An 11,541-nucleotide genomic window follows, 5' to 3' on the forward strand; every position below is an offset into this window, starting at 1 on the left:
CCAATCCAAGACTTCAATGCTGAAGGGCCAATGGATCTATGGTGGGGGTCAGCACAGAGGTCAAGGCAACCCACATTTTGAAAGGGAGACAACGGATGACCAAGAAACTAGTGACTTGCTCAATTCATTTGTGAGAGATCTGTGAAGAACATGACAACAGCTGCACTACTGGTATTTTATATACCAGCAATTGAGGATGGACACGTTTACTAACACTTAAGTTTCAATTAATTGTGTTAATTACTTATTGTAAAGCATTTGAACATTCTTTTGTGTCACAAGTTTATTATTAAGTTGATGTATAACTGTATAGTATCTTAATTATTTTAAATATAAGGTGACTAAAAATTGCAACCGTATTTTCAGGTTTGGCAACCAAAAGCTGATGCCTGGTTGCCAGCCTGGCAACCACTTTTAAAAGTTATCGTTGAGCCCTGGCTACTTTTAAAGTTGCCAGTCTGCCAAGATCTACTAGTCGAAATAGAGAGGCGTAGCCATTACTGACAGCCTACTACCAGGTAAATACACACTTCTACTTCTAAAACTGACCTTTGTACGATTAATACTTCATAAAATACTACAGATCCTTTATCTTACCTCTTTCTAATCTACACACATACAAGTATTTAACTGAAGTTACACAACAGTGTTGTTGATACAGAGTTGGAGTTTATTCACACGTCACATACTACAGTGGGTAATGTTTTCAAGAAACATTGAACAGTGCTGCCACATATGACACAGGAAAAAAAGAAAAGACACTGAATCCTTTCTTTGCCATTATATAAAAGTAATGTTGCTACAAAAGTATAAATTTGGCTTACTTATAAGACAACTCCGATCTGAAGCTACACAGGAATCTGCTGCCAAAGTGCAATAAAAAAAAATCAAACCCTTTTTTTGTTTCATTTTAGTAGAGTATAAAAAGAAATTCCTTAAATAGGATGCAAGCAACGCTAGTTTCTTAACCTGAATTGATAATAGACTATAATCAATTTAAGTTTGCATTCTTATACCATTTTGTACAATAATTATAATTAATAAGTTCAAACAAACTAAAACTTACAGGTGATTAATAACGGTATCTGACTTGAGTTTTTATTATATCAAAAACCTGTTGAAATGCTACTGTTATTTTTTACTGTCCCCCAAAAGCGCGTCGGCAGCCTCCAGGAATCCTTCTTTCACAACTTCGCCGTCTTTGAAAGACTTCATGTGTTTCGCGATAACATGACTGACACGATAAGATTGTAGAAGCCTTGCTCTTGTTGTTGGGCCTGGTGAAAATGGACTGCTGTGCATTTAGCTGTCCTTTCAGGTCCCTCCCCTTTTGGGAGCGTAGGGCAGAATTAGGAGGGAATTCCGTCTCGTAGCGTTTGTGCACTGTTTTGAAATGCCGCTCCTAAATTACCCTTCTTCGATGTGTGTGTGTGTGTGTGTGTGTGTGTGTGTGTGTGTGTGTGTGTGTGTGTGTGTGTGTGTGTGTGTGTGTGTGTGTGTGTGTGTGTGTGTGTGTGTGTGTGTGTGTGTGTGTGTGTGTGTGTGTGTGTGTGTGTGTGTGTGTGTGTGTGTGTGTGTGTGTGTGTGTGTGTGTGTGTGTGTGTGTGTGTGTGTGTGTGTGTGTGTGTGTGTGTGTGTGTGTGTGTGTGTGTGTGTGTGTGTGTGTGTGTGTGTGTGTGTGTGTGTGTGTGTGTGTGTGTGTGTGTGTGTGTGTGTGTGTGTGTGTGTGTGTGTGTGTGTGTGTGTGTGTGTGATGAAGCCTCACCTGCTGGTTGCCCAATCGGGCAATCTATTATGCCAGCAGCTCGCGGATCCAGTAATGAGTGACCCGACAGTAAAACTAAACATCTATAACTAGTTTAGGTAGTTTGAGAGGTAATTAAAATAGCTACGTGTGATATTCTAACCTGAAGTGTGTGTTTTGTCCGCTCACCGCTGCATGTGATCATGCAGTGCTGCGTGTCGACTCGTCAGCAGCAGCTGATCTCTCTCTCCCGTAAGATTAGACTTCACTCGCGTTTATGCCCATATTGATCAGATCTAGCTAGTTCTAGCTAATGATAGGACTATCTGCTTATTAAAAGACACCTAAACAATAAGTGTCGCTATGCAACTGGGTGAGGCAACAGAGTATAGCGCAGCATTATGCATTTGTTTACATGCCCACCGGAACCCCGAGGCATTACCAACAGATCAACGCACAATCAACCCATACAGGACATCTCTTTCTCCACATTAAGTGTTAGACATTAGAATTGACTATTCTTGTCTGTCACATACTCTTCTTGTCTGTCACCTAAGTGGCGCAACTGAAGCGGTATTGTGCTAAAGGGAAATTATTGTGACCGAAGATATTTAGATTTGCCGGCCAACGGGAACTCTGACGTCGCCATTTTGTGTGCTTCGGCTCCTCTTGACTGCTGCTCGGGTCTGCTAGGTTAGCTTCCGGATGAGGAGGCATTCTTTCGACCAACTTACATTAGATAACATTACAAACATTTTTAACAGGGGCCATAATAGTGTAAATAATGTTTGTTTTGGCAGTTACAACTGAATGTAATGTTTTTTACTTTTTTTTACATCTGATGAAGGCATTTGCGGGAAGGCCTGATGAAGGCATTTGCCTTCATCAGATGAAAAGTGTCTTGACCAACAACTTAAGTATTTCTTATAGCTATGCAAGGCATGCAAGCGAGCAAACACAAACAAGAACAAACAAACAAGTGAAATGAAGAATAAAATTGAAATTGTACAATATAATATTGTGCTGGTTCATCTTATAATTCAGTCTAGAGAATGCAGCAGACAGCATCTAAGACCTGCAAAAATCTAAATGTTCTAGGGGGAGGCCCCCCCAAACCCTTTATGGCATTTCGTCCGCACGCATTTTTCAGGGCAATCTCTATTGGGCTCAGGGCCATCTGTAAATTAGCTTAGATGGCCCACAGGGCCATCTCCCAAAATCCTTAATGTCATGCACTGTAAATATTACTGTACTCTACTCTTTTCTTCTCTTAGCTGTGTGACAAGATCCAGCAAGTGAGTCTGTACCTGGGAATGGGAATGGTAGACCTTCCAGAGGTAGAAGAAGAGATGGTCACTTTATCCCCAAAGTCTCCAACAGTAGAGTCCATGACGGCATCAGCGAAGGTACTTCAGACACACAGACACATACACACAGAGCTAGTTATAAACAAGTATTTGAGGTTTTAGCACAGCAAAACAAAACTCAGAGGTCTTAGTACCGGGTTACTTAGACATTTGTGTGGATTTGCAGTTTCATGTCTCAATTGTTTCTAATCAATGAGTGTGTGAGCCTCTCCGCTCACACAGGGTTCAAATCAGGACGGAAAGAGCAGGTTGGTGAAACACAGGCGTTTATTAACTCCAAACAATAATATGCGCGGGTCTCAAACGTTGCCCGGGTGGGAAACTTCACAGGTCCTTTGGCGACCTTCCAGGATCCCGCCTACTGCATAACCGACCAGAACCAGGTTACGACATGCTTTTCTTCCTGCACTGATTACCTGATTCCGATCAGCTGTCTGGCCTCCGGCCGAGCCACTCCCTTCACTCCAGCAGCCAGCGCCCAAACCACACCCCGCTGCCACATACCCCCACCGCCCGACTCAGGCCGGGATCCCGCCGGCCGCAAGCTGACTCTCCCCCCCCCCCCCCCTCCGCCGAGCGAGAGAGGAAATCAGCCACGACCATCCGGTTACCCGGCCTGTGGATCACCTTGAAGTTGAAAGGCTGTAACGCCAGATACCACCGAGTGATCCGAGCGTTGGCATCCTTCATGCGGTGGAGCCACTGGAGCGGGGCATGGTCCGACCAGAGGGTGAAAGGGCGCCCCAGGAGGTATAACCGCAGGGCGCCGACCGCCCACCGTATGGCGAGGCACTCCTTTTCCACCGTACTGTAGTTCACCTCCCTCTGGACGAGCTTACGGCTAACGTACAGTACGGGGCGGTCGACCCCCTCTACGTGCTGGGACAAAACGGCCCCCACCCCACTGTTCGAGGCGTCGGTCTGCAACACAAAAGGGAGAGAGAAGTCAGGAGAATACAGAAGCGGCTTACCACAGAGGGCTTTTTTAACCCTCTCAAACGCCAGCTGACACCGCTTCGTCCACTGGACCGGATCTGAAGCACCCTTTCGGGTCAGGTCGGTCAGAGGACTGGTCAGCTCCGAAAAGGACGGGATGAACCGCCTGTAGTAGCCGGCCAGCCCCATGAACCTCCTGACCTCTTTTTTCGTCTTGGGCGCCAGACAGGCTGAAATGGCGGTTGTTTTCTCTATCTGTGGCCGCACCTGCCCGCCGCCCAAGTGGTACCCCAGATACCGTACCTCCCTCCGTCCAACCGCACACTTCTTCGGGTTGGCCGTGAGCCCCGCCTGCCTCAGGGACTCGAGCACCGCCCCCACCTGCTGCATATGCTGCTCCCATGTCTCACTGTGAATGATGACATCATCCAAGTAAGCAGCAGCATATGCAGAGTGGGGACGCAGCACCCGGTCCATGAGCCGCTGGAAGGTGGCTGGAGCTCCGAACAACCCGAAAGGAAGTGTGATGAATTGGTATAAACCATACGGAGTGGAGAACGCCGTTTTTTCCTTAGACTCTGGAGAAAGGGGAATCTGCCAATAGCCTTTGGTTAAATCCAGCGTCGTGTAAAAGCGAGCAGTGCCTAGCCGATCCAGGAGTTCGTCGACCCGGGGCATTGGATAAGCATCAAATTTGGACACCTCGTTCACCCTGCGGTAGTCCACACAAAACCGGATTGACCCGTCGGACTTACGTACCAGCACGACGGGGCAACACCAGTCACTGGTGGACTCTTCTATCACTCCCATCTCTATCATAGTCTGAAGCTCCGCCTGAACAATTTTCCTCTTGTGTTCAGGCAGCCGATAGGGCCGTGAACGAATGGCCACGCCCGGGGGCGTTTCTATGCGGTGGTGTATGAGAGAGGTGCGCCCTGGCAGCGTAGAGAACACGTCGGCAAACTGCCTTTGCAACGAAGCAACGTCTGCTCTCTGGCCCGGTGAGAGATTGTCGCCACAACCGACCGGGGCTACTTTGTTGCTTTTAATGACCTCCGGTCCCAACTCATCTCTCTCAATCACCGTGGTGGCCAGAGAAACCGACGCCCCCTCCCTCCATGCTTTCAGGAGGTTAAGGTGGTAAATCTGTGTTGCTCCCCCCCTGTCAGAACGCACCACCTCATAATCTACGTCCCCCACTCGTCGTGTGACCACGAAGGGTCCTTGCCACTTGGCGAGTAGTTTAGAGCTAGAGGATGGGAGTAATACAAGCACTTTATCTCCCGGTGAAAATTGTCTCAGTTTCGACCCTCTGTTGTACAGGCGCTGCTGACGTTCCTGAGCCTGGAGCAAATTCTCCCGTGATATCTGCCCCAGTGATTGGAGTTTTGCTCGCAGGTCCATAACGTACTGTATTTCGTTCTTACTGGTGCTTGGACCCTCCTCCCAGTTTTCCTTAACTAGGTCCAAAACACCCCGGGGCTTCCTACCAAATAACAGCTCAAAGGGAGAAAATCCCGTGGAGGACTGGGGCACCTCCCGCACTGCAAACAACAGAGGATCTAGCCATTTATCCCAATTACGGCTATCTTCGTGAACGAACTTACGAACCATGTTCTTTAGTGTTTTGTTAAACCGTTCCACCAGGCCGTCGGTCTGCGGATGGTAAACACTAGTCCGTATTGAATGGACGCCCAATAGTTCATACAGCTCGCGTAGTGTGCGTGACATAAACTGTGTGCCCTGGTCAGTCAGGATCTCTTTCGGGATCCCGACTCGGGAGATAATGTGAAACAGTGCCTGCGCGACGCGCTTTGCAGAGATATTACGCAGCGGCACTGCCTCGGGATTTCGCGTTGCATAATCCACTAGGACTAGTACAAAGCGATATCCCCGTGCACTCCGGTCTAATGGCCCGATGAGGTCCATTCCAACTCTCTCAAAAGGCACCTCAATCAATGGTAACGGGCGCAAAGGCGCTCTGGGGATGGCCGGCGGGTTAACTAGCTGACATTCACGGCAAGAGTCACACCACCGCTTCACATCTGCGCGAATGCCCGGCCAATAAAATCGGGCCATTATCCGGTGTAGTGATTTGTCGTACCCTAGGTGACCTGACATGGGGTTATAATGAGCCACCTGGAAAACCATTTCCCGACGGCTTTTTGGCACCAACAACTGGGTATTTATCTCTCCTGTCTGTGTGTCACGGCTTACACGATACAACCTGTCCCTAACCACCGTAAAGTGTGGGTGAGTGAGTGCTGCGTTTGGGTGTAGCTGGGAGCCATCAATACTCACCACCTGGCCGAAGGCGTGCTGAAGGGTCTCGTCCCTCGACTGTTCGAGGGGGAAATCTTCCACGGGAAACACCAGCGGGTCCAGAGGGACCTCCGCGGCCCCCTCCGAGTCCGTTTCCCCCTCGATGTCGTCAGCCGCCTCCGACTCTCCACTAAACACAGCACACAACTCGCATTTCCCTGCCGTCCGTGAACGCACCCCCATAGCCCCCGCTAGCTTAGCAAACCCCGGCCAATTCGTTCCCAAAATCAGAGGGTGCGTAAGGCGAGTGCTAACTCCAGCCCTGACTCTATGCTTTTTCCCCTTATAAGAAATTTCCAGCGTCACCTCCGGGTACTGGTGAATATCCCCATGCACACACCTCACCTTCACCCACGATGCTTCAATCAATGCCCAAGGCCGAACCAGGTGCTGATGGATCATCGTCTGATTACAGCCCGTGTCCATCAGAGCCTGGTGTGTACCCCCCTGTATACATACCGGTATACGGTACGTCCCTTCCAAATCGGGGGCGGCAACTGGCGGTCCTGCAACACGAACCAGCTGTCCGACCTCCATGAGAGGACACTCCCGTCGGAAGTGGCCGGGCTGCCCGCACCGCCAGCAATCCTGCCCTGACGTCTGAGGAGCCCCCCGTGGTGCCGGACGACCAGAAGCGTAGGCCGGACCCTGGGGAGAGATAAAAACAGGAGGGTAAGGTAGAGCTAGGGGGGAAAGTGTCGGGGCTGCGGGGTTGGGGCCGTGTGATGGTGAGGAGGGAAGGGCAGCTGCTCCAGGAAACCTCCTCCTCGGGGCTGGGACGGGTCTGCCCGCTGAGACGGCTGGTGGTCGGGGCTCCTCTTTCATGCTCCGCCGGGGAAGCGAGAGGTGGTCCTCCGCAAGGACGACGGCTGCTTCCAGGTTGGCGGGGCGATGGCACTGGACCCAATTCGCCGTCGAAGATGGCAGGCCGGCAATTAACTGCTCCAGCGCCACCTGCCCGACGACTTCCTCAGCGGAGCGCACCCCTGGCTGGAGCCAGCGGCTCGCTGCATCCAGGAGCCGCTGCGCGTAGGAGAAGGGCCGGTCATCGTCCTCGAAGGGGAAGGCCCGGAACCGGCGGTGATGTCCCTCTGGCGTGCTGCCAAGCCGGTCCAGGATGGCCTTCCTCAGATGCCGGTACACATGCCGAGAGGCTGCTGGCAGGCTGTGGGCGGCTAGCTGCGCACTCCCGGATAGCAGAGGCAGTAGCCGCGCTGCCCACTCCTCCTCCGGCCACCCGCACGCCGCCGCTGTGCCCTCAAATATGTCCAGGTATGCCTCCGGATCATCCTCTGCCGTCAATTTCTGGAGGGCAATTGAAGGCGGTCGGGCCGGGTTGGTAGCGGGATCGCCCTCCCGAGCGGCCGGACGCTGCAGCAGCTCCCGTAGGAGAGCCCGGTCCTCGCGCTGGCTCGAGGCGATCCCGAGCAGAGCCTCGCTCTGCTGTCGCTGTAATGCTGTGGTGGTCTCCTGCATGTGAGCGAGACGTTGGAGGGCCTGACCCAGCGGGGTTTCTCCTTCCGACATCAGGTCCCTGTTCAGGCGCCACTGTGAGCCTCTCCGCTCACACAGGGTTCAAATCAGGACGGAAAGAGCAGGTTGGTGAAACACAGGCGTTTATTAACTCCAAACAATAATATGCGCGGGTCTCAAACGTTGCCCGGGTGGGAAACTTCACAGGTCCTTTGGCGACCTTCCGGGATCCCGCCTACTGCATAACCGACCAGAACCAGGTTACGACATGCTTTTCTTACTGCACTGATTACCTGATTCCGATCAGCTGTCTGGCCTCCGGCCGAGCCACTCCCTTCACTCCAGCAGCCAGCGCCCAAACCACACCCCGCTGCCACAGAGTGCACTCTCTTTGTCTCTTCTCGGCCTCCCTCTCTCACTTATTCTTTTTTGCCCCAATCTTTCAATGTTGCTGGAAAGCCTTTATTCTCCACTGTCCATAGCTCTTATCTTACCAGCCATACTGTCACTGCTGCACACACACACACACACACACACACACACACACACACACACGGGAGGGATTTCTATCCAATGCTTAATGTATAGAGCCACTGTTTAGAAGGTCACAGCATGTTGTTTGCCAATAAATACATGACAGCCAATCAGTGGGCAGTTTAATGGATATTGGCTTACTAGATTGTGTCGCTCTTATGTTGGATGGTTGTTACACTGAACACAGAGGAAAGGACATCTTACTGTTAATGCCTGTGACCGGTTATTGCTCCATTTATTTGCATATTGAATGGGTGTAAAATTATGAAATAAAAATGTATACTTTTTGATGCACAGTTGCAACCAAACTAAACAATAGTGGCACAAAACCAAAATATGACCCCCCTTTGTTTACTTCCCATTACAAAAAACATTCAGTTTTCCAAATTTGCTTTTGTTTGTATAATTTTGGGAGGGTTTTATCGTAGAATAACAACAACTGGAAGCAGATAGTAAGTATTGCTTTCCTAGCTGTCTTATTTGCGATATATAGAGTTAGTCTTTGGAGACAGTAAACTAAATAATTACTTCTTCAAGTAGATATCACTAAGGATACAAAAACAGTGAGTTCCTTTGCTCCTCTCTAGAATAATCCTGCATTGTCAGAAATGATCAACATGTGGCTAATATTTAAATTGAATATTAGCTGGTGAATATCAAACATAAAGCACATAATGTGTGTCCAGATGATGCATTTTTTTTACTTTTCACACTGTTTTATGAGCCAATGGGCTATTAAACATTATTCCTTTCAAATCGTCTACAATCGAGAACGATTTCAAAAATATAATCTGTTAATTAAAAAAGTAACCTTTGCACTGTTAAATATTGCCTATTTTCCCTGAAGGGTAAAGTAATATTTCCTCTTGTAAAAGAGGCAGCCATTTCAGAAAAACCCTGCAATTGTTCAAACAATATCTGAGTTACCATTGCCATAAAGCTATGAATCAACAAATTAACAACTTCTATGTCCATATTTACTGCCACCACCTAAATGAGTCACATCATTTAATTACACCGTAAAGTTACATTTCTAATTAAATATGAATCTGAAGGTAACAGGAAGTCTCTTGATGTCAATGGCTAAAGATGGAGAGCTGCCCGACCTGGAGTGTATTGAGCACAAGGAGGTCCGCCCCCATGGCCAGGTACTTTGTTTCCCTCTGCCTTCTTCCATGTCTTATTAGAACAAAGATGCTCTCTGTTTCTGTAGGACATTTCACCATCATCTCCCCCAAGGTGTCCCTCAAGGCTCAGTTCTCGGCCCCCTCCTCTTCATTCTCTACCTGCTTCCCCTTGGTCACATAATCCGCCGTCATGGACTTCAATTCCACTGCTTTGCCGACGACATCCAGCTTCTCATCTCCACCAAGTCCATCTCCACTGCTACCCACTCCATCCTGACAAACTGCATCACTGAAATCAAATCCTGGCTCCAACTTAACTTCCTGAAACTCAACTGCGATAAATCTGAAATAATAATCATTGGACAAAAGAAGCTCACCACACCTAACCATAACTTCACCCTCAACATAGACGGCTTCCCAGTTCAAACCTCCCCTCACATCCGGAACCTAGGCATCATATTTGACCAAACCCTCTCCTTCAACCGATACATCAAACAGATCACAAAGACAGCCTTCTTCCACCTCAAAAACATCGCCCGTCTACGTCCATCCCTCTCTCCCACTGCTGCCGAAACCCTCATCCACGCCTTCATCACCTCCCGTCTGGACTATTGCAATAGCCTCCTCTATGGTTCACCTGCAAAAATCCTCAACAAACTTCAATATATCCAGAACTCCGCCGCCCGTCTACTCACCCACACCCGAATCCGTGAACACATTACACCCGCCCTCATCAAGCTCCACTGGCTCCCCATCCCCCAGAGAATTCAGTACAAGATCCTCCTGATGACGTACAAAGCCCTCCATAACCTGGCCCCATCCTACCTGACTGACCTCCTCCACAGACACACTCCCACTCGCTCCCTCCGCTCTGCCACTGCCAACCTCCTGTCCCTCCCCACCCGGACCAACCTCAAGTCTTGGGGCGACAGAGCCTTCTCCGTTGCTGCACCCACCCTCTGGAACTCACTACCCCAATCCATCAGAGATTCTTCCTCCCTCACAGCATTCAAAACATCACTCAAAACCCACCTGTTCAACACTGCATTCAACCACTGACCACCCCACTCCCCCTGTATTTTTTTCTGTTTTGTTTATCTCTTTTTGTATTTCTTTGTCTTTTTTTGTTGTGTTTTCTTAAATTCTCTGTGAAAGCGTCTTTGAGTTTCATGAAAAGCGCTATAAAAGTCCCATGTATTATTATTATTATTATTAGTTTGTTTTCTAAGTGAATTTACACAAACAAACATGTTTATTCGTACAGTAAATTACCATTTTAGGGATTGGCGCTTTGAGTTTTGACTGAGTTATAAAAGAAAAGTCAAGTTATTGATTTTAAATTCCTGGTTCAAACTGCTTTTTTACACTGCAATCTCCTAATAAAAACCAACATTTATGGAATAAATTAAATGATGGCAAACCGTGCTGTATGTTTTTACGTGTACAGAACTGATTCTTCAAACAAAAACCATTAGAATGAACTCTACTAAAGTCTTGTTTATTGTTGTGTCTTGCTCAGAGTATGGACACCAACCCGTTCAGCGCTCTGCTGATTGATCACACTGTCAGCTACAGTGGCTCGTCCCTAAGCAACAAATCGCCTACCCCCGACCCCACATGTCCCCCCCCCAGCTCCCTCACTCCTCCAGATTTGATCCTGACCCAGAAGACCCCAGCTCACTGTAAAGCTGACCTTCAAGTGAGAAGACATCGGTTGTTTTAATTTAATCTAAATAACTATTGCTTTATGTTTTTTGTAGAGTACTTTCAAAACAGAATAATAAGTGATGTTTATGTTGTCCATTAAAGAACCTATACTCTCTTCTCAGATGCCGAGCATGACTCCTAAACCATCCCTGGTCCGGCCCCCTCCCTCGCTCAGGACCCTGAGCCACCACATCCCTGACCTGTACCAAATCAATCACCGCCAGGGTGATCAGGGTACTTTTAAATGCATACCGTTTACATTTTTTAGAGAAGTACCCAATGTCCACAGTTAATTCATACGTATAAATATTTTGCATTTTTATTTTTTTTG

At 48.5% G+C, this 11,541-nt stretch overlaps 1 protein-coding gene across 2 annotated transcripts in view; it reads left to right on the plus strand.

Annotated features, from left to right (window-relative positions):
- The window catches only part of tdrd5 (tudor domain containing 5), a 31,659-nt gene extending 20,124 nt beyond the window's left edge, over positions 1-11,535 (plus strand). Inside the window, exons 14-17 of one of the 2 annotated variants that reach the window (XM_079658494.1) lie at positions 3,019-3,150; positions 9,432-9,524; positions 11,023-11,202; positions 11,333-11,535. In XM_079658494.1, coding sequence (XP_079514620.1) covers positions 3,019-3,150; positions 9,432-9,524; positions 11,023-11,202; positions 11,333-11,503 — 576 coding nt within the window. In that variant the 3' untranslated portion in view covers positions 11,504-11,535. The remainder of the gene's footprint in view (positions 1-3,018; positions 3,151-9,431; positions 9,525-11,022; positions 11,203-11,332) is intronic. The other variant, XM_079658495.1, reaches the window with a different exon arrangement.
- Positions 11,536-11,541: the final 6 nt, after the last annotated feature.

Source organism: Notothenia rossii (genome assembly GCF_949606895.1).
Source record: "Notothenia rossii genome assembly, chromosome: 1".
Lineage (NCBI taxonomy): Eukaryota > Metazoa > Chordata > Actinopteri > Perciformes > Nototheniidae > Notothenia > Notothenia rossii.